Source organism: Chionomys nivalis, chromosome 5 (assembly GCF_950005125.1).
Source record: "Chionomys nivalis chromosome 5, mChiNiv1.1, whole genome shotgun sequence".
NCBI lineage: Eukaryota > Metazoa > Chordata > Mammalia > Rodentia > Cricetidae > Chionomys > Chionomys nivalis.
Window position 1 is genome coordinate 100,968,486 of NC_080090.1, and position 20,183 is coordinate 100,988,668.

At 46.4% G+C, this 20,183-nt stretch overlaps 1 protein-coding gene across 30 annotated transcripts in view; it reads right to left on the bottom strand.

The window, feature by feature from the left end:
• Clasp1 (cytoplasmic linker associated protein 1) overlaps window positions 1–20,183 on the bottom strand; it is a 218,241-nt gene that overhangs the window by 111,083 nt on the left and 86,975 nt on the right. For all 30 annotated transcript variants that reach the window (XM_057769384.1, XM_057769414.1, XM_057769399.1 and 27 more), the window contains exon 8: window positions 11,206–11,273. In XM_057769384.1, the coding sequence (XP_057625367.1) occupies window positions 11,206–11,273 (68 nt within the window). The remainder of the gene's footprint in view (window positions 1–11,205; window positions 11,274–20,183) is intronic.

Genomic DNA, 20,183 nt, shown 5'->3' on the forward strand with positions numbered 1-20,183 from the left:
GTACTTGGCAGTGAGTACACCAGGAGCTACTTCCTCTTTGTGCAAATAAACCTTCAGATTCCCCATCTGGGCTTCAATAACCTCAGTCCTCAGGTACCCTTAGGAGTAGCAAAGAACCACACTTCTCCATGAAAAGAGAAAGGGAAATAAAATGGCAATTCAAATAAAGAACAACGGTCTAATAAATATCTCAATCTTCCACAGCAGCCTCATCTCTACTCCAAAATACAGACTACCTGAATCAAGACAAATTCCACGGTGGGATCCCTAAGCCAACATCAGCCATAATCAACCCAACCTTCCGGCTCCTGACTCACTTGGCCCTACTTACCCAAGCCAAAACATGGCTCTTAGCTCTTCAGATTCCTTCCCTCTCTCCCCACAACCTGATTTACCCACCCAAATACTCACTGGCAGCGGGCAAAACTACTTAGAATTCTCTCACTACCAGCCGGGCGATGGTGGCGCACGCCTGTAATCCCAGCACTCGGGAGGCAGAGGCAGGCGGATCTCTGTGAGTTCCAGGCCAGCCTGGTCTGGAAGAGCTAGTTCCAGGACAGGAACCAAAAGCTACGGAGAAACTCTGTCTCGAAAATCCAAAAAAAAAAAGAATTCTCTCACTACCTTCCAATCTCCAGTTCAACCAAGGCCCCATAGATCAGGCCTTTCTTGTCTTACGTGGGCATCTTAGGAGTTCCTATCATTGAAAATGACCCTGCCAGCTTCCATGACTCTAGTTTTAGCCTTACAAAGTAAATAGCAATGTATGTTTCAAATAAAGAAAACATTTAAAAAAATATATAAGCATACCATCCAAAACCCAGATCAAGTTGTTTGTAAAAATGAAATCAATTCATATAGTTAATACAATGTGGTTAAATAGACTATCATGGGAAGACAAACCAAATCAAAAGCTTCTTCCCAAACTTACTTTCCAGTGCTTACATACTTAATATAAACTTTGGGGAAAGTATTGTTATTTGCAGAGTTACTAAAAGTTGGAGCTGCCGCAAACACCACACCAGTTTCACCACAACAACGCCTACAGTAACACAGCAGACCTCCTTCAACAACTGCCGGGGCTGGTGCAGTCTCAACACCGAGCGGCCACGGTCCACCGGCACCCCTAGTTCTCAGACAAGGTCCTGTCTGTCTAGGACTACCACCGGGGCGCACGGCCTCGGTCTGTCTAGCCTACTCGAGGTTTTCACAGTGTCTTGGTCTTCCTGAGTTTTCAGATGACCTTAACTATTCTGAGGATCAGGGTTAGCTAGTTATGGATAAGACACTTCAATGTGCTTTTTCTAGTGGTTTCTGGGTTGGAAGAGGAAGATCACAGACGTGGAATGTCATGTTTATCATCTGTTAGTGTTATTGCAGTGGCCATAAAACAAACAAGAACCACAGCAGAAAACACAGAGGAAAGCTGTATCTTACCTACCACTATCAGTCCATAGGGCAAAGCTCACATCCCAGGAGCCAGGAAGCTGAGAGCAAATGCCTACACTAGTCTAACATCTGGACCCCGAAGGCTACGGGCTGGTGCCCCACATTCAGGGCACACCTTCCTTCCCTAATCCTCCCTGAACCTTCCTTACGCACACACCGACATACATGCTCTGCTGCTCTCCTAAGCCTTTTCTAGACACTAAGATGCACAGACACACCGGTCAGAACTGAGTGCAGGCACTGAATCCTATGAGAATTCTGAGGACTTGTGAGAAAACTACAAGAAAACGAGACACGAATCTTGTGACTTCGGTTTCTGTGAAACACAGAATTGTTTCTAGAATGTGTCTCCGTGTTCCTCCCAGGGGTAGCAGATAGGAGTGAGTTAACCTCAGCTGCTGTTGCTCATGTGCCTCTGTGGAGAACATGTTTGTGCCATGTGTGGCCTGTCCTGGTGACTGTGTACTGCACTCAGGCGACTCTTCCTAACCCTCAGAGCATAAATGGTCTGAAGCTCTGAATACAGTTGGCTATTGCAGGAGACTTCACTCGGCCTCATTGTTGGGCCCTGCTCTTCGGTACGCCAGAGCGCTAAACAAACCCCACTGCCTCCCAGCCCACTGCGAGCCACCCACACTCGAGTGCCGTCACCGTCTAATAAAGCACCCCACCGTGGGCCACAGGGAGGCCTACTAGTCTCCCACACAGCCTCACTGCTACACTCCTTTGTTTCGGAGTGCTGCATGTTTCTGGCTCAGCAGCATTTCCCTGGCTGCCTGTACCTGCTCCCTGCCTCAGCTCTAAAAGCCACCTCTTCTCCAGAGTCTCGCGGCAACGAGATGGCAGACTCTTCAGGCCCTCCTACTCTTCCTTTTCTTCTTGTTTTCTTTCAATTTTTTGAGACAGGTCTTTCTATGCAGCCCTGGCTCCTGGAACTTGCTTTGCAGACCAGGCTGGCCTTGAACTCACAAAGATCCACCTACCTCTGCCTCCTGAGTGCTAGGATTAAAGGCCTGTACCACTATGCCCAGCTGGTTAGAGGTCTTCTTGTACATCTGATTCTGCATCTTGGAATCTTAAAAGAGCTTTCTGTATCTACAGAGAATATCAAACATCATTAAATATCATTTAAAGGGGCTCAGGGGCTAGAGGGATGTCTCAGCAGTTCTGAGCACTTGTTCTAACAAAACACCTGAGTTCAGTTCCCAGTACACAATCATCGGTAACCTCAGCTCCACGGTGTGCAAACTTATATAGATACACTCGTGCATATACACACATACACTATACACACGTTAAAAAAATTACAGGTCCTGAAAACCAAGGTCTACCTCCCAGCTCCTGTTGGCTCCTGTGCACCTGTAACACACAGAATGGCACCTAGTTCAGGTGAGGCCACCATGCCACACCACCTGCATGCGTTACTACATCTACTTTCCGCAACAGCCTGGGACTTACAACCCCCAGTCTACAGTGGGTAGGAAACTGAGGCGGACAGAAAGGCCACCAGTCCACGTCACATCCTGTTCCTGCAGAGGATACTCTGCACGTTGTTCACTCTAGCCCCAAAGACCCTTCCCTACTTACAATACAGCTACCACTACCTGAAGGGCTGGCAACATATTTTAAAGATGATTTACATTAGTTTGCATGAAACTGAGAAGAATAGGAAAACTGAGGCTGGAGCTCAGTGGTTAAGAGGGTCTGAGTTCAGTTCCCAACACCCACAGCTCACAACTACCTCTAACTCCAGCTCCAGTAGACTCAACACCCTCTTCTGGACTGGGAGGGCACAAGCACCCACACATGCATACATACATACACACACACACACACACACACACACACACCCCACACACACATACACACATAATTAGAAATAAAATACTTTTTTTGAAGATAAATAAAACTGGTGCATTCCTCACAAAGTTAACTTTGTTTCACTTAAAGGCCTATCTTCCTTTCTGAAATGGTCTTTCTTTGCTTCCCATTGGTGCCCGTGCCCCTGGTTTTATGAAACAGTTATGACAGACAAACTGCACTTGATCAAATTCAAGTGGCCTCTCTGTACGCATCTCCCTCACCCACACCGTCTCGGTGGCTTTGGTGTCCATACCATAGTAATGGGTTCAATAAAGGGGTCAGCCTCTGTGCATGGTACACAGAGCCCTGGCCTCCTCTCCACGTGCTCCCTTCAACAACAGAAGCTGCCACTAAAACCAAACTCTTGAGTCCACATCACAGTTTCCTTTGCCAGAATCCTGCACCACGCGCAAACCTCCTCAGTACCGCATCTGCGGGGCACCCGTCAAAGATGGGGTGCAATGCCTTGAACTTGCTATCCTCCTGCCTCAGGCTCCCAGGTACTGATATTTCAAGCAGGGGATACCACAGCTGACTCCAATGCCTGTCTTAATGTCTCTTTCCGTGCATCTGTTATCTTGAATTTTTCTCTACAGCAGTTACTAAACACGACAGTTTCAGAACCACAGAAGTTAAGGTAACTCCAGCTTCAGTAACAGCAGTAAAGGCGGCGGCAGGGGGGCATGCAGACAGCAGGTAGCTGATCCGAGACAGCAGAGCGCACCATTCTCCTGTGTCCTGAAACTAACCCAATTCCTGGAAACCTGAAACCTCAGGCCTACTCTTCAGGGTACCTCATGAGGATAATAAAACAGAAACAATAAACAACAGAGTTTGGGGGTGTGCTCTGAGAACGGCAAACACTGAATGCACATGTAGCTGGCCTGTACCAACTGTCAGCCTCCGTTTATGAGCCACAGACTGACAGAGACTCAGATAGAGTGGTCTCAGGTCCCTGTTTCCTACCACACAGGCAGCTTACGCTGCATCCCAACAGCTGCAGGTGACTTGGAAGGAACTCCAAAGCAGATGTGTGGTCTTCATGTTCCTCCCAGGCCTTCAACACAGACCTCTGACTTCCAGGTCATTTTGTCCTGATGTTTAGAAAATAGCCCTCAAATACAACAACTCAAGTCATGCTATTATCACTTACATGTTTTCAAAGTCTCAAATGAAAGACTCTTTGGAACATTAATTATTCAATGTTCCCACCCAGGTATTGATTTCCTAAACGGTCAGTAACCCTGACAACAGGCAATTATGAGATCAGAAAAAAAAATACCATCTCCACACGCAGCAAATTACCAACATGAAAATATAAGCAGAGATATGACATCTTCCAATAGGACTATTTTCACCCAAAATACAACTTCTGTTCAGTTTTAGCTAAGCCAGGCTTAGTTTAAGGAGATCTCAGGCCAAGATGGCTCTTCTTGCCAAGCCTGACGGGAGGAGCCAAGCCCAGGACTCATGTAATCAAAGAACACAACTCCAGCAAGTCATCTCCTGACCTCCACATGAACACCCAGGCACATACAAATAAACATATACAAAAAGCAATCGAGATAGAGACGCATGCCCTTTGGGATTCCTACAATGCTAGCACGGGGCCAAAGCCCGGGAGAGGCGCCTGCTTCCTCGCAGTGGAAGAGAATGAACAGAGTTACTGTGAACAGTTGCTCTGAGGCGCATCTGCTTCAGCTAAGCTCTGGGACTATGCCAGAGACAAGACATTATGTCTGCCAGGAGCACCACCCTAGGAAGGATGGTGAACAGGTTGCTCCTAGACCATCTGCCGCACTCAGCCGGTAAACAGTCTGGCTTTCTGCGGGAGCTTTCCCAGTCCCCTCAACACTGCCTGAACCTGGCAAATCCTCCACGGAAGACGGAGAATGGGCAATAGGAGTGTGTGAGCAATGTGTGCTGAGTGGTCCCCTCTCCAACTTGTCACTACAGAATCTCCCCTTTGAAGGGGGAAACACTGCAAGTGGAAGGCAGGAACAGCGCCTGCCTTGTTTTCCTTCTAGCTGCAACTGGAGAAACTCAGACATTCCCAGCCAGTAGACTTTTTCTGAAGACAGTTTAGGCATATTAACGAATGCTTTGAGAAGGTAAAAACAGATTTATCCCCATAACCAACATCCCAAGAACATAAAAGAGCAGAGAAAAACTAAGCGTGCACCAAAGAGCCGCTGGGGACACCTGGTCAACCTTTGTTTCTGTGTCCTTCTAGTCTTTAAAGGTCATCACCTTTACTACTCTGATAATCTGCAGGCTTTGTCATCTCCCCCACCTAGCTGCACCCGCAGCAACAAGTTCTTTACTTTCTAGCCACGGGTATAAGTTAACAAGGAGATTATAAAATGCCCTGCATCTTCTCTTGGCCTCCCAATCCATCGGCAGTAATTACACTTTGCAGTATACATCAAGTGCCTACCTCTCCCAGTGGTCATGTTGTCGGTGGTCTGGTACCAGACAGAACTGCCTTGAGTCGTTCCCACAGCAGCTAGGCATCCACAGAAGCTCCTCCCACACCTTCTTCAGGAGAGCCAGTGCTGTGACAACTGCCACCTCACTCCAAAATAAAAGCCTAGATTCTCCCCCTGTGTTTTTTCACAACAGTAGGGGAGGGGACTGTCTCTGTCTTGACTCAAGATAATAAGAGTCTTCTTTGCAGCTTGTTTGGCTTTACGAACAAACTCACTACTGCCTTAATAAACAGCCTTTCCCCATCTACTATACACCTTAAAAGCAGAAGCAATTTCAGTCCCACATGGAGACGGGGACACAGACGCACGCAGCCCCGCCGCTCACTCTGCTGAAGCTGCTCAGGGCTTTTTGAGTGGGCTTCTCCTCAGCCAGTTCAACACACTTGCCAGCCGGCTAGCACATTACCCGCACGCGTGAGTGTGGAAACACTTTCCTGCGAGGTGCACAGTCTAAGAAACAGCAGGGGCAGAATGGGACTATTATCCAGCGGAGCCACCCAGGCAGCGCCACTGCGCCACTGCGAGCCGAGCTGACAGGAGGGCAGGCTGCCTAATCAAGGCCCGCCTTTAAATGGAGCCTTGTCCTCGCCACACCTGGCAACACCCTCGCCTAAGGAGCTCAGCAGTGTCTGTTTTCAGGCTCACGAGAGAGTTCTCACCTCCAACAAAGCTGAATTAGGTAACATTCTGTAAGTTACTTTCAACTGTAAAAATGTAAGGAAGGCAGCAGAATGATACCCTAGGTGCGTTGTGTGTGGAACAAGTAAGTTTTACCACTATCTGTAACTTAGTGTGTGGCTTTACCTCCAAATACTTAGTCCTTTCCTTTAGCTACAGACTATGGCATTTCCAGGCATTTAATCAACACAATGCTTTCCAGATGCCCTCATCAACGTGTTAGCTTTTCTTAGGAAACAACACCACCTGAATTTTCTAATCAAATGGCCTCATGTCAATCAAATATAATTGAAGACTGTTAAGAGCTGTAGATAAAGGACACTGCTTAGTCTGTAATTAACGCTCCTTCACGCAGAGTCAAATCTCCTATAACCATAGCACATCTGCTTGATTAAAAAGAAAAAAAAACTTACACAGAAAATAATTTGCTTTTTGAAAACCATAGAAGGGAAAACTGTAATTTGTTCTTCAAGGGGTTTGCTAATTATATGGAGATGGAGAAAAGAAAAAGAAGCATCTATACAACAACATATTTTTAACGCCCATATTTTTGCCAGACAAAGCTGAAAGCCCTTGGGTAGCCTAGCAACAAGGAGGAATCCTATACAGATGAAGCATTCTACTTCAGACAGCAAGTCCGTTTTACATTGTTCCTTGGCTATTTCTCTACTGCTAATTTCAGTCACAATCATGTCACACTCACAAAGAATGAAGCCACTGGCTCAAAGGGGTACAATTTTAAGCATATCAAGAAACAACCTAAGATGAGCATTCTCTCTTCCTTAGAGGTATTGCCCTTAACATTAGTAGGTTTGGTAAAAGTAAGTATTTATGATAATTATTTAAAACCTATACCAAAAAAAAAAAAGATGAAGAAAAGACATTAAAGTAGGAGGGGGCTAGACAGGAAGAAGAAAGGTCCAACAGAAAGAAGGGTAAAAGAGGTCAATGGAGTGAATAAGACCACAATGGACCATATACACACATAAAATTGTCTAAAAGTTACATTAATTAATGCTTTTAAAAGAAAAGTTTGTCCAAGTGAGTGATAATTTAGAGCTTCATTTTCTGGCTGAAATAGCACCACTGTTCACAAGTAACAAAAGGAAAAGAAATAGATGAATCACTTCACCAAATTTTAAATTTTTAGATACCAAGACATAAGAAAGGGACAACCCACAGAATGGAGGGGAATAGCTGCAAATTATTTATGAGCTATGAGTCTTATGATCCAGAAGTATAGAAAGAATTCACACAGTTCAATCATGAGGACATACCGAGTTTAAAAATGATCAAGGAAGGGGTGAGTGAGGTGGCTCAGCAGGTGTTTGCTGCCAAGCCTGGAAACCGGAGCTCGACCCTGGGCTCCAGTGAGAGGAGAGCACTGCTCCAGGGCAGTGCCGACCTCCAGCCGAGTGCCTGGTGTGTGTCATTCAGTGTGGCAGGTGCAGCACATCCCCAGTGACCCCAGCGCCAGTTCTGACTGCCATGTTACCACGGCCAGAGAGCTGACTCTCCCACACAGAAACACTGTAAGGTGACTGACAGGGGTCACCTTACATCAGTAGAGATCACACTGGGTAAAGTGCCGGCCACACCACTGGATTCCAGCATAGTGACTCACTTGTTCAAGATAAGGAAAATACTGGCTGTGCGATGGCTGGAATGGCAGCTGGCAGCAGATCCCAGGTAGAGGGCAACTATGAGGCAGCTGATTAGAAACAGAAACAGCTCCTGTGAGATTCCTGTGGGTGTTGTGTAGAAGAATTGCTAGCTATACCCTGAAGGCTGATAGGCCGCCACTGGGCGATCGCAGTTAGCACAGATAAAGAACAATGTCCTCAGGTATACAGCACAACCCTGCAGGATACTAGCAGGGATCTCGAAGAGCAGAAGAGGAAATCTGACAGGCACTTCAGCATTTCCATGCCTGTTTACTGTTCTATCTCAGGATTTCAACCCTTCACGAACAGAAGCTGGAGCAGCAACAGATGAAATCCCAAATTCTGGATTCTTGCAGAAGCCAAGAATGACATTTACTTTGCTGCTTTAGCAGAGAAAGACTAAACATTATCACTAGTATATATGGAATCCATGATGCTACCTACAACACTACAGAGGGCCTGGACTGGAAAAGGAGCCTCTCCTGCTCCCCTAGCACTGAACAGGCTAGAGCTCCATATAAACAAGAGCAGTGCTTTCGGGGGGAAATTTAACCACATTCCAATAACTTGAAAACTTTTTTTTAAAAATCACACATGTGAATTTACTTTCTAGTGGTATCCTTTTTATGTAGGAAGGAAGGAAGGAAGGAAGGAAGGAAGGAAGGAAGGAAGGAAGGAAGGAAGGAAGGAAGGAAGGAAGGAAGGAGAGAGAGAAGAGATGGGGGATCATTGTGGGCTGCACCAGCTCCATCTGGGCACTGTGCTAAGGGTTCTACACATTATCTCAGTATTCTGCAAATCTTCACAGGGTGCTTCATTTTGCAAATAAGCAAACAGTTTCAAGAGTTTACTTGCTTGCCCAGGCTGCAAAGCTAAAGAGTGGGCGAGAGGACACACAGAAAGGATATTTATACATTCCAGCTACCTGCTGGACGTTCCTCAACACTGGCTGCACTTCTTACTAGGGACATGAGCACTCGTGTTCCAGCCACACTCACAGGAGAGCACTTGCCAAGTCCTCACCCTGACTACCGGATGATAAGTTTTCACATCAGGAACGGAAATGGCACAGATCACTGAAAAGACTCTTAGAGTCAGCTGAGGTTGTTGGGCCACAGTAAAAGGACAGTGCATGCCTTTAACCCAGCACTGGGAAGCAGAGGTAAGGGGAGTTTCTGTGAGCTCAAGCCTGTCCGGTAAAGTTCCAGGACGGTGCTACACAGCTGTAGTCCGTCTCACAAAAACAAACCACAAACCAGAATCTAGCACAATAGACGGTACCTATTGGGTAAACTCTGGACCGGCTGTGCTGGGCAAGAAGGGGCAACAGAAAGCCTGACAGTATATGATTCCATTTGTACAGAACAGCCGCGACGGAGAAACCACAGAGACAGACGGAATGGGAAGCTTCACTTGCTGTTAGGCTCTCTGCACTCTAGTAGGGGTGATGGAACACACAAACAAGGCAGATGATAGTCCGTTAGCAGTTAGGAACCATGTGCTCTTTCCTGCTTGAAGTTTATTCTCTGAGTCAGCAAAGGGCTTGGGAGCCAGGCTTCTCTTTCTCACAAGAGGACCTGCAAATGTCTTGAAAGTAAGTTTATTATTCCTTTCCACATTGCTATTTACACTAGTCAGCTTTCCCAAGAGAGGGAAAAGAAAATTATTGTAAGAATGAAAGCCATCCAGGAACTGCCAGTAGTGTGTGAGCGTGAGTGTGTGTGTGTGTGTGTGTGTGTGTCCGTCCGTCCTAGTTGGTTCTGTGGAGAAAGAAAGCTGATGAGTGTATCAACCAGAATAGGGCAGAGGCCTCACTCAGAAAGTCCCAGACCACAGTGCTCCAGGTGGCCTCTGCTGTAAGATCAGGATGGGTAAAGGGGAACCGTACACCCCGTTGTTAAATTGTCCTGTGCTACTTGAGTTTACTGAGAAGCTGGCTCTGTAAGTAAGGCTGGCACCCCAACTTCAGGCCCAAGCATGTTTATGCCAACTGTCTTCCAAGACCCCCTTTCTAGGGCTCGGCTGGCTCCACTGGCACTGTGACAGGGCAGGAAGAGAATGAAAAGTAAAACACTGCACCCCTGAAAACAGAAGGTAAGCTGTTTGCACCAGAGGGTGCTGCTTATCTCTAGAGTGCCTGCAGCCGGAACTCAGCCACGGAGAGCAGTTCTATTGGAAAGTCCGGCTGACTGCCTCGACCTCCCCGGTCAGGTTCTACAGACACTGTGAGCACTCAATTTGATGATGCCAGCTCTATCTGTTGCTATTTGTCTGTTACTTGGAAACCTCACCCAAGAGGACATCTCTCTGCCTGGGATTCTCTCTTCAGGTGGCTTTCTTACTAAGCTTTCTTTAGCTGGATGTTCCCAGGACCTGCTTTAGGATGATTAACTATTCTTCTCCTTGGCTGCTGCACATTTAAGAAGAACATTTAGAACAGACAATAGAGCTCCTATTGTAGATCATCTCCATACCATACACATCAGAAGAAGAGGCCATAGTGATAGCGGGGAAGTAGAAGCCATAAGCACAGAAATGCTCAGAATGTTCTAATCTAGCACGGTGGCCAGCATGGCAGGAGCAGAGAGAACTTTCAAAAAGAAAGAATGACGTCAGAATAGGGGTCTGGGCCACATTACCAGGCCTGGGGACCACAAAACTGCAGTCTGGTCATGAGTAAGAATGGGTGTTCAGTAACACCTTATTTGCATTCTAACAGAAATCAGCCTGGATGCTAAATGAACACAGACTACAGACTACAGACATGGGGGAGGAAGAGGGGACAAATGCCCTGATGCGCTCAGGACAGCCCAGGCAAAGCATCACCAGGTCTGCTCCAGAAAGTCAGCGGAATGAGGAGGAGCACGGACCATCTAATGGAGTCAATGGGGGTCTGAAACAGAGCCAGCGGTAAGCCCACTGGCCTGACAAAGTAGATGGAGGAGCCTAACTTTTAAGACCTGTAAAACCATATTGAAACATCTAGTATCCGTTCAGAAACAGCAAAAGCATTATTGCCAAGCAACTGAAGATGCAGAAATGGAGACTGGTTCCCCACTCACCATTTGCAGACTGTATCATAGTTCCAGACTTTTGGACTTCATCAAATTTTGTAAAAATGACATTCAACCTGTTTGAAAACAAAAATACATATATGGAATATCAATCATCACCATTTATGAGTAACAAACACTATTAAGTTGACTGCTCCGACACCTTAGTTTTATTTCTGCTGCTGTGATCAAATATCCTAAGAAAAGCAAGCGAGGAGAGAAAGGGTGGATTTCCGCCCACAACTCCAGGTTACAGTTCATCCCTCTGGAGAAATCAACCTGAAGCGGTTGTCACCCACAGTCAAGAGGAGAATGAACGCACACATGTTTCCAATCAGCTCACATTCATATGGACCCTACACAAGGGAGATGGGCTGCCCACAATGGGCAGGTTTCTCACTTACTAACATAGTGAAGACAAGCCTACATGGCATGTATAGGCCATGCCAATGCAGATGGGTTCTCCTTGAGATGCTCAGGTGATCCTGAGTTGTATCAACTTGACAATTAAAACAAACCATCAGCCCCCCACAACCAAAATAATCAATTATTAAAAAAAAAAAAAAAAACAAAACAGGGCCGGGCGGTGGTGGCGCACACCTTTAATCCCAGCACTCAGGAGGCAGAGGCAGGCGGATCTCTGTGAGTTCGAGGCCAGCCTGGTCTACAAGAGCTAGTTCCAGGACAGGAACCAAAAGCTATGGAGAAACCCTGTCTTGAAAATCCAAAAAAAAAAAAAAAAAAAAAAAAAAAAAAAAAAAAAAACAACCCAGTAAGAATAATAGCTCCCTCAGTAACAGATAATATCCAGCAAAAATTCAACACCTAGAATGGCTCCATCACTGGTTTAAGGCTCAGTCTAAAAGATCACACCTGGGACTCTATGGGTAACAGAGCTTGCTGCACAAGCATGAGGACCTGAGTTCAAATCCCCAGGACCAATGTTAAAAACTGATTGTGGCCATGCACACACCTGTAACCGTAACACTGCGAGGGGTGAGAAACAGGAGGATCACTAGGTCTCACGGCCACCAGCCTAGCTTCGGATTCAGTGAGAAAGCCTATCTCAAAGGGAATAAGGTGAGTGACAGTGGAGAGCAGGACACCCGATGTGCTACACACACACGAAAACTTCTTTTAGTTAAAAATTCATATTCTCCTACTTCTTTTAAAGCAGACTGCCAGTTACTCTGGATAAAGTCTTTCACACTACAGGCTTTTTCCGACTTGTACGTAACTCCAAATGTTATAAATAACTCCTAAAAACAAATGTGACTGAACCCGCTTCAGCTTAAGAAATCTACATGGCACTTCTAATAACAGATCATCCCACCTTGGCATTTAAATGTAAGCAAAACTGCTGGTGCGTCAAAACCCTCTACCCTAGCTGGCCCCAAACCCAGAGAAAAGATCAGCGATGGAGCATCACCTCTAAGCAAAGCGCAGAGGCTTCCCAAGCAAAAGCGCTCGCTCACTCTCTGCTGTGAGACGAACACTGACGCTTCAAAGCAGCACGGTATTCACACAGCTGCACCCACTTCTGGGACAGGCTAGTCACAGTGCTCTCCTGCCTCTCACCCTGCCCTTGAGAGCAGCCATTTCACACGCACGTCTTTTCTTAACCAGAACGCAAACTCCTTGGAGGCTAAGATGGAAACCATGTTCTTTTGGTGACAATGCGGAGGGTCACCTGTGAGAGCCACATCATGGTATCACAGAGCCAGGCTTCTGCCTTCTCTGCAACACTGAATGTGTCTCATCTTCTGGACAAAGTTCATTCACTTACTCAGTCACGCAACAGGCGCTCGCAGGCCCATTCCATGCTTAGCTCGGAGCTGACTGGACGATGAACGGGAAGGCTGCTTCCCTCTAACGCTTAAAGCCAAAGCAACAGGCAGGCCAAGAACACCACTGGCAAAAGAAGGGGAACCTGCCTTTTACAGTGCCTCACCCCTCCCATCGCACAGGGAAGATCGATAATCTTTTCAAGGCTCCCAGGGCCAGATACAGCTTCAGAATCCTTTCCGAATTTACTCCCGACCACCACTACCCACAAATCAAAGTGGAGACGGAAATAAAAGTCCAAATGCCAACTCGGGGTCAGACATGAGTAACAGTGAAACTCACATTCAAATCCAGTGGCTACCAAAAATCTGGAAAGATGGCTTAATGTCAGTTCGCAAGATGTTTCCATCACCTTCCCTTTTAAAGCAACAAAGATCTTGAATGGATGGACAAGCCCATAAATAGGCTCACTGCGCAGGTTGCCAGGGTGTGCCCTGACTTGGGTACCACTTTATTGTGTCACAAGCACACCCTCTGCCATGGCAGGAACATGCCAGCAGGTTTACAGGTTAGGGCAGAGGTACCCCTTTCACCTGGCTGTCCCTCAAGTTTCTGAAGGAGAGCGAGTATTACGTTCCTGGGACAGTCCCAGTTACCAATGGCACTCGTGAAAACAGTGCTTTAAGATCTCTCCAATGGGTGAGGTCTACACACTGTGGTGGCCTTAGCAACCATGCAGGACAACGTCCACAGAAACACCACCATTCCTGGTACCTGCCTTCACCTGTAATGCTCCCGGGCAGGATGCCCTCCCCATCACTGTCACATTCCGAGTTAACTAACTCCCTCACTCTTTGCTCAGTAGTGCCTCATCATGGCTCCTATGGTTACACCTTAGAGACCTGCAACCTGGCTGTGGGCAGCTGACACCAACAGAGCCCACCTCGGGCATGAAGTACTGACTACATCCGTGAGCTTCAAACACAGCAACTAAAGAGGCCTCTCGTGGAAAACATCAACAGGCACAAAAGTTTCGGGTTTATCCTAGCTCCACTTCTGTTGTAGAGATAAGACACCCTGACGAGAAGCAGCTCAGGAGAGAAAGACTTTATTCTAGCTCACAGCTCCAGGTACCGCTCATCACAGCAGGGACTTCAGGGCAGCAGGGTCTCAGTCAAATCTAGTCAAGACCAGAGAGAAGTGATGCCTGTGTGCTCCCTTGTGCTCAGCTGGATTGCTCCACGCTTACAGGGCTCAGGATCCCAGGCATAAGGAATAATGACACCCAGAATGGGGTGGGTTGTCCCACAAAAGAAACCTTAAAAAAAAAATCTCACAGGCCAAGCCAATGCAGACACCTGTCCCTGGGTGATTCCAGGCTGGGTCAAGTTGACAAGTCACACTGACCTCACCTCGGAAGCTATCAAATGGTTTTATTTTTTTAATCTTTAGATTTCAATTTAACATCTTGTGGTTTGTGGTATGCCTCAGTGGTAAAGTACAGATTACCATACCTGTAGCCTTGATTAAACTACCCTCAAGAAAGGAGAAAATAATTTCTTTACTAGTTTGACAAATCACCACTATCATTTTGCCCTAATTTTATTGAATTTAAATATTTACATTAAATTCAACCCAGACAGTTTATTGTACTATAAGATTTAGGTTTAAATCTTGGCTAGAAATTTTTAATAATGTAAAATATAAATTTTAAGTCATTCCCAAGAAACAAACCCTGAGAATCTCAGTCAGCAAACTTCATCCAAACACCAAAAAGCTTCTCTTGTTCAGCTTAAGTCTTCCCTCCTGAACAAAGTTTCTAATTGGGGCCGGTGAGATGCTCAGGCAGTAATAGAGACTGCTGGCAAGTCTGACAACCTGAGTTTGATCTCCAGAACCCGTAAGGTGAAAAAGAGAACCAACTCCCGCAGTCTGTCCTCTGCACACCCCATGCATACTGTCTATGTGTGCACATCTTCCACAGTATCTACCAGCCTATCTTTGCCATTCCTCACCTTCTCTCATACACACAAGTAAATAAGTGTGTGTGTGTGTGTGTGTGTGTGTGTGTTTGAGGAAAAGAAGCATGTATTCAAAACCTCAACCTCAGTCAGGCAGATGCAGGCCTTTAAGCCCAGCACTACAGAAGCATAGGCCAGCCTAGTCTTTTTTTTTTTTTTTTTGGTTTTTCGAGACAGGGTTTCTCTGTGGTTTTGAAGCCTGTCCTGGAACTAGCTCTTGTAGACCAGGCTGGTCCCGAACTCACAGAGATCCGCCTGCCTCTACCTCCCAAGTGCTGGGATTAAAGGCGTGCGCCACCACCGCCCAGCACCAGCCTAGTTTTTATGATGAGTTCCAGGCCAGTCAGAGCAGCACAAACAAACACATAACGATACAAAAACCCAAACCTGAAGGATGGAATGTAAAAGTTGTCCCAGGACTGAAGTGATAACTCCGTGGTTACAGTGCTTGCCCCGAACATGAGGCCCAGAGTTGGGATCCCCAGTACTCGTGTACACTCTGTGCAGGTGAGATGGCTCTTCTGTAACCCCAGCCTCAGAAAGCAGAGACAAGGGATCCCTAGAGCAAGCTCTGAGTTTGAGAGACTTCAACTCAATAAATAAGGCAGCAAAGTAGCTGACGATGGTTCCTGACAACAACCTTGGGCCTCCACATGGATGCTGGCTGGTTTTATACCAACCAGACACAAGTTACAGTCATCTGAAAGGAGGGAACCTCAACTGAGAAACTATCTCCATAAGATCCAGCTGATGGGGGAGGGCCCAGCCCACAGTTGGGATGGCCCACAGTTGGCAGTGCCATCCCTGGGCTGATGGTCAAAGGTTCTATATGAAAGCAGGCTGAGCAAGCCATGAAGAGCAAGCTAGTAAACAGCCCTCCTCGGTGGCCTCTGCATCAGCTCCTGCCTCCAGATTCTTTCCCTGCTTGAGTTCTTACCCTGACTCCCTTCAGTGATGAACAGTGATAAGCCAAATAAACCCTTTCCTCCCTCAAGGTATTTTGGTTATGGTGTTTCATCAAGCAATAGCAAAAGTGACTAAGACAACATGTATACATACACACATATGAACCCATACATGGGCAAAAAAATGCACACTTACACGCATATGAACCCATACATACACACTCACAGTGTAAGTCATCAGCCACAGCCTTAGCTTGATTTCCCAGAACCCACATAAAGTAGAAGGACACCGTCTAGGATTGCCCTCTGGCCTCTACATTGTGCCATGGCATACACCTACCACCATACATACAAAATAAATGAGATTTAAACATTAAAGCACTTTCATTCCCATCTGATTAGTTCACATACACCCCAGGGTCCTGGAGTAGGCTCCACCCACCTGTTTACAGCAGGCCTGTATTAAGGTCACACAAAGGCAAATGACTCCTATACTCTATTTCAGTGCACCGTGCCACATCCCTAGTACCCAGGACTTCAGAAACTCTTCCATGAAACAGCAGAGAAAATGAAGAGGTCAAGTCTGATGAGTCTTGGCTCTGGCTCTGGTTCATTACTGTGTGATCTCTCAACAGTCAGTTTGAGAATCTGGACCCCTGCAGTTTCTTGGGACATAGGGATAGGCTTAGGGAGTTGTGCCCACCAGGATCATCAAAATAATAGAAAATCAATTGTTACAGTATATTTTCTAATTCTATTTCTAATGAGCCATTTCCAGCTCGTTTCTTGGCCTATAAGGTGCTGTTTCTTTTGCATCAGTTCATACACTGAAGGACACGCTCCTTTTGAGGATGTAGTCCCAGGTGTTTTCTGCCGTTTAGAGGTGGGCATGCATTAGACAGCTTCATTCACTAAAACAAACCACAAAACGATGAGTGCCGAATGCCTCAACACCAGCACCTCTGAAAGGTGTAGTGTTTTAGTAAGAACTGCCCCGATAGGCTCATATTTGAACACTTGCTCCTCAGTTGATAAAAGTGTTTGGAAAGGATTAGAGCAGTGGTTCTTCACCTTCCTAATGCTACAATCCTTTAACGCAGTTCCTCCTGTTGTGTTGACCCCCACCATACCATTATTTTCATTGCTACTGCATAACTGTAGTTTTGCTGCTGCTATGAGTGTAATATAGTGTCCATGTCCTCTGATGGTCGTAGATGACCCCTGTGAGAGGGTCATTTGACGCCCCCCCCAAAGTGCTTGAAACAAACAGGTTGAGAAACACTGCATTAGAAGGTGTGGCCTTGGAGGAGGCGTGTCAATGGGATGGACTTAAGATTTCAAAAGCCCATGCCATTCCCAGTCAACTCTGCAAACGTGGGCTCTCAGCTGCTGCTCCGCTCCATGCTTTCCTGCCTGCTGCCATGCTGTCCAGCTATGATGGTCATCGAACTAACCCTCGGGACCCACACACCCCAATTAAATGCTTTCTTCTATAAGCTGCTTTGGTGGTCCAAAAGAAAATGGCACCCATAGGCTTATAGGGAGTGGCACAACTAGGAGGTGTGGCCTTGTAGGAATAGGTGCAGCCTTGTTAGAAAAAGCGTGTCACTGGGGGTAGGCTGCGCAAGCCGGACCAAGTGTCGCTCTCTCTTCCTTCTACAGGCTGATCCAGATGTAGAACTCTCAGCTCCTTCTCCAGCACCATGTCTGCCTGTGTACCACCATGCTTCCTGCCACGGTGATAACGGAGTAAATCTCTGAATGTAAGCCAGCCCCAACTGAATGTTTTCCTTTATAAGAGACAAGAGCTGGCATGGACATGGTGTCTCTTCACAGCAGTAGAAACCCTAACTAAGGCACTCATGGTGTTTTGTCACAGCAATAGAAAAGTAACTAAGACAGAAGTTGGTCCAGGGAGTGGCCAATACTGTGACAGGCCTGACCATGTTGGGTTTGTTAGTGGGGTTTTTATGGGGGGGAGGATGTGGAAGACTATGGGACTTTGGACTGGGAAAGTGGTTAAATGCTGCTAGCAGAGCTTAGTGGGTCATTCTAGTAAGAGCTTGGAAGACAGTAATGCTGAGAGCAATGTGGACTAGGGAAGCCTGGCTCAAGGCATTTCATGTAATAGTGTTAACTAGACACAATTCTTCTGATATACAAAGAATGTGCTTTTTCCCCCATCCTAAAAATCTGCCCGAGGCTTAACTGAAGAGTCTTGGATTAATTTGTTGGCAGAGGAGATTTCAATCCAGCCTAATGTTGACTGTGTCGTGTGGTTATCAGTGATCACTCTTACCTAATGTTGACTGTGTCGTGTGGTTATCAGTGATCACTCTTACCTAATGTTGACTGTGTCGTGTGGTTATCAGTGATCACTCTTACCTAGTGATGACTGTGTCGTGTGGTTATCAGTGATCACTCTTACCTAGTGATGGTCTGTGGTTATCAGTGATCACTCTTACACAGATCTACAATGAAAGAGACCAAGTGGGCAAAAAAAGAAAGAAAAATGCAAAATACACAGTTTGAAGAGAAAAAGAGCACCAGGAAATTTAATGTGAAAGCCTTGGCTGGTGCTGAAAGAGATAAGGGAAATGGCATAAAGGGAATGAAGTCCTCAAGGTGAGATGCCCACATAGCTGATGGGAAAGGGCCTAAAAAAGCATCTGCTAAAGAGCAACAACAAATTAATTCAAGGAGGGGACAACAATCCCAAGAAGGCAGCAGAACTCCACAGCTTTGGCCACGAGGATCCGGTGTTAGAGTCATGAAGGCTCCAGGAGTAAGGGAGTAATGGAGTCTTCCTCCGGGATTAATGAAAGCCACTGAGGCCAGGCCTGTGGCAACAGAGTCCCTAGACAGGCCACTGTATGACTCTGTGAAAGTGAAGCAAAGATTGCACTGGAGACGTGAAGATGCCAGAGCCATGCGGTATCTGCCAAGAAGAGCAGCCAACAGGGAGTAGAACCAGCCCAAGAGTAGTGTGCTGCAGTCAGACAAGCTGGAAGGAAAGAGACATCTAAGCCTTCTGACATTAGAAGTAAGCCTGCAAGACTTAGAGCTTGCTCTCCTGGTTTTCTCTCTTGCTTTGGTCCAGCATTTCCTCACTATGCCCCCTTCCCTCCTTTTTGGAACCATAACATATATTCTGGGCCATTATGTGATAGAAGCATATAACTAGCTTTTTGGTTTACAGGGGTTTACAATTGAGAGATTGTCTTGAATCTTAGAAAAGGCTTTGAGCTTTTAAACTGTACTTGGCCCATGAAAGACTATGTGGATGTTTGAAGTTGGATTAAATGTGTTTTGCATTATGATATGGCTACCCGCCTACAGGGGACAGAGAATGGAATATAGCTGTTTGAATGAGAATGGCCTCTAGAGGCTCATATGTTTGAATGCTTGGTTCCCAGTTGTTTAGAAGGTGTGGCCTTGGAGGATGTGCTGTCACTGGGGATGGGTTTGGACCTTTCCAAAGACTCACTCCATTCTCTCTCTCTCTCTCTCTCCCTCTCTCTCTCTCTCTCTCTCTCTCTCTCTCTCTCTCTCTCTCTCTCTCTCTCTGTGTGTGTGTGTGTGTGCACACCAGCCTACCTGTCTGCCTGGTTTGTGGATCAGATGTAACCTCTTATTTAATACTCCCGCATCATGCCTACCTGCTTGCAGCTGTTCCCCAATGTGATGATCATGGACTCTAACCCCCTGGATCCATGAGCCCCAATAAAATGCTATTTTTATAAACTGCCTTGGTGATACTGCTTGGTCATAGCAACAGAACAGTAACTTAGACAGGTACAGAACGAGGCCAGATGTTGGCACGAGTCATCTGAGGTGAGTAACAGGGTTGGGGGTGACAAGGGAGGGAGCTGTGAAAGCCCGATATCAACCTTGGGTGCCATTCCTTGGGTGCCAACCGCTTTTCTTTCTGAGCCGGAGTCTCATTGGCCTAGAGTTCTTCAGTTCAGCTAGGCTGGCTGATTAGGGAGCGCTAGGATCTTTCTGTCTCCATCTCCCCAGTGCTGAGACTACAAGCATGTGCCACCACATCCAACTTTTTAAAAGTGAGGTTTGAGCCTTAAACCTAAGAACTCACGCTTACAAGGCAAGCACTTTCCTGAGCCGTCTCCCCAGCCCCAAGTCTTATTTTTGAGGGAATAAGATAAAAGGCTTCCACGGACGTCTGGTGTGGAGAAGACTTCTAGCCACCAGCCTCATAACTATGCATTCTTTGAATAAAATTACCACATCAAAAATAGGAGCATGAACCAACAGT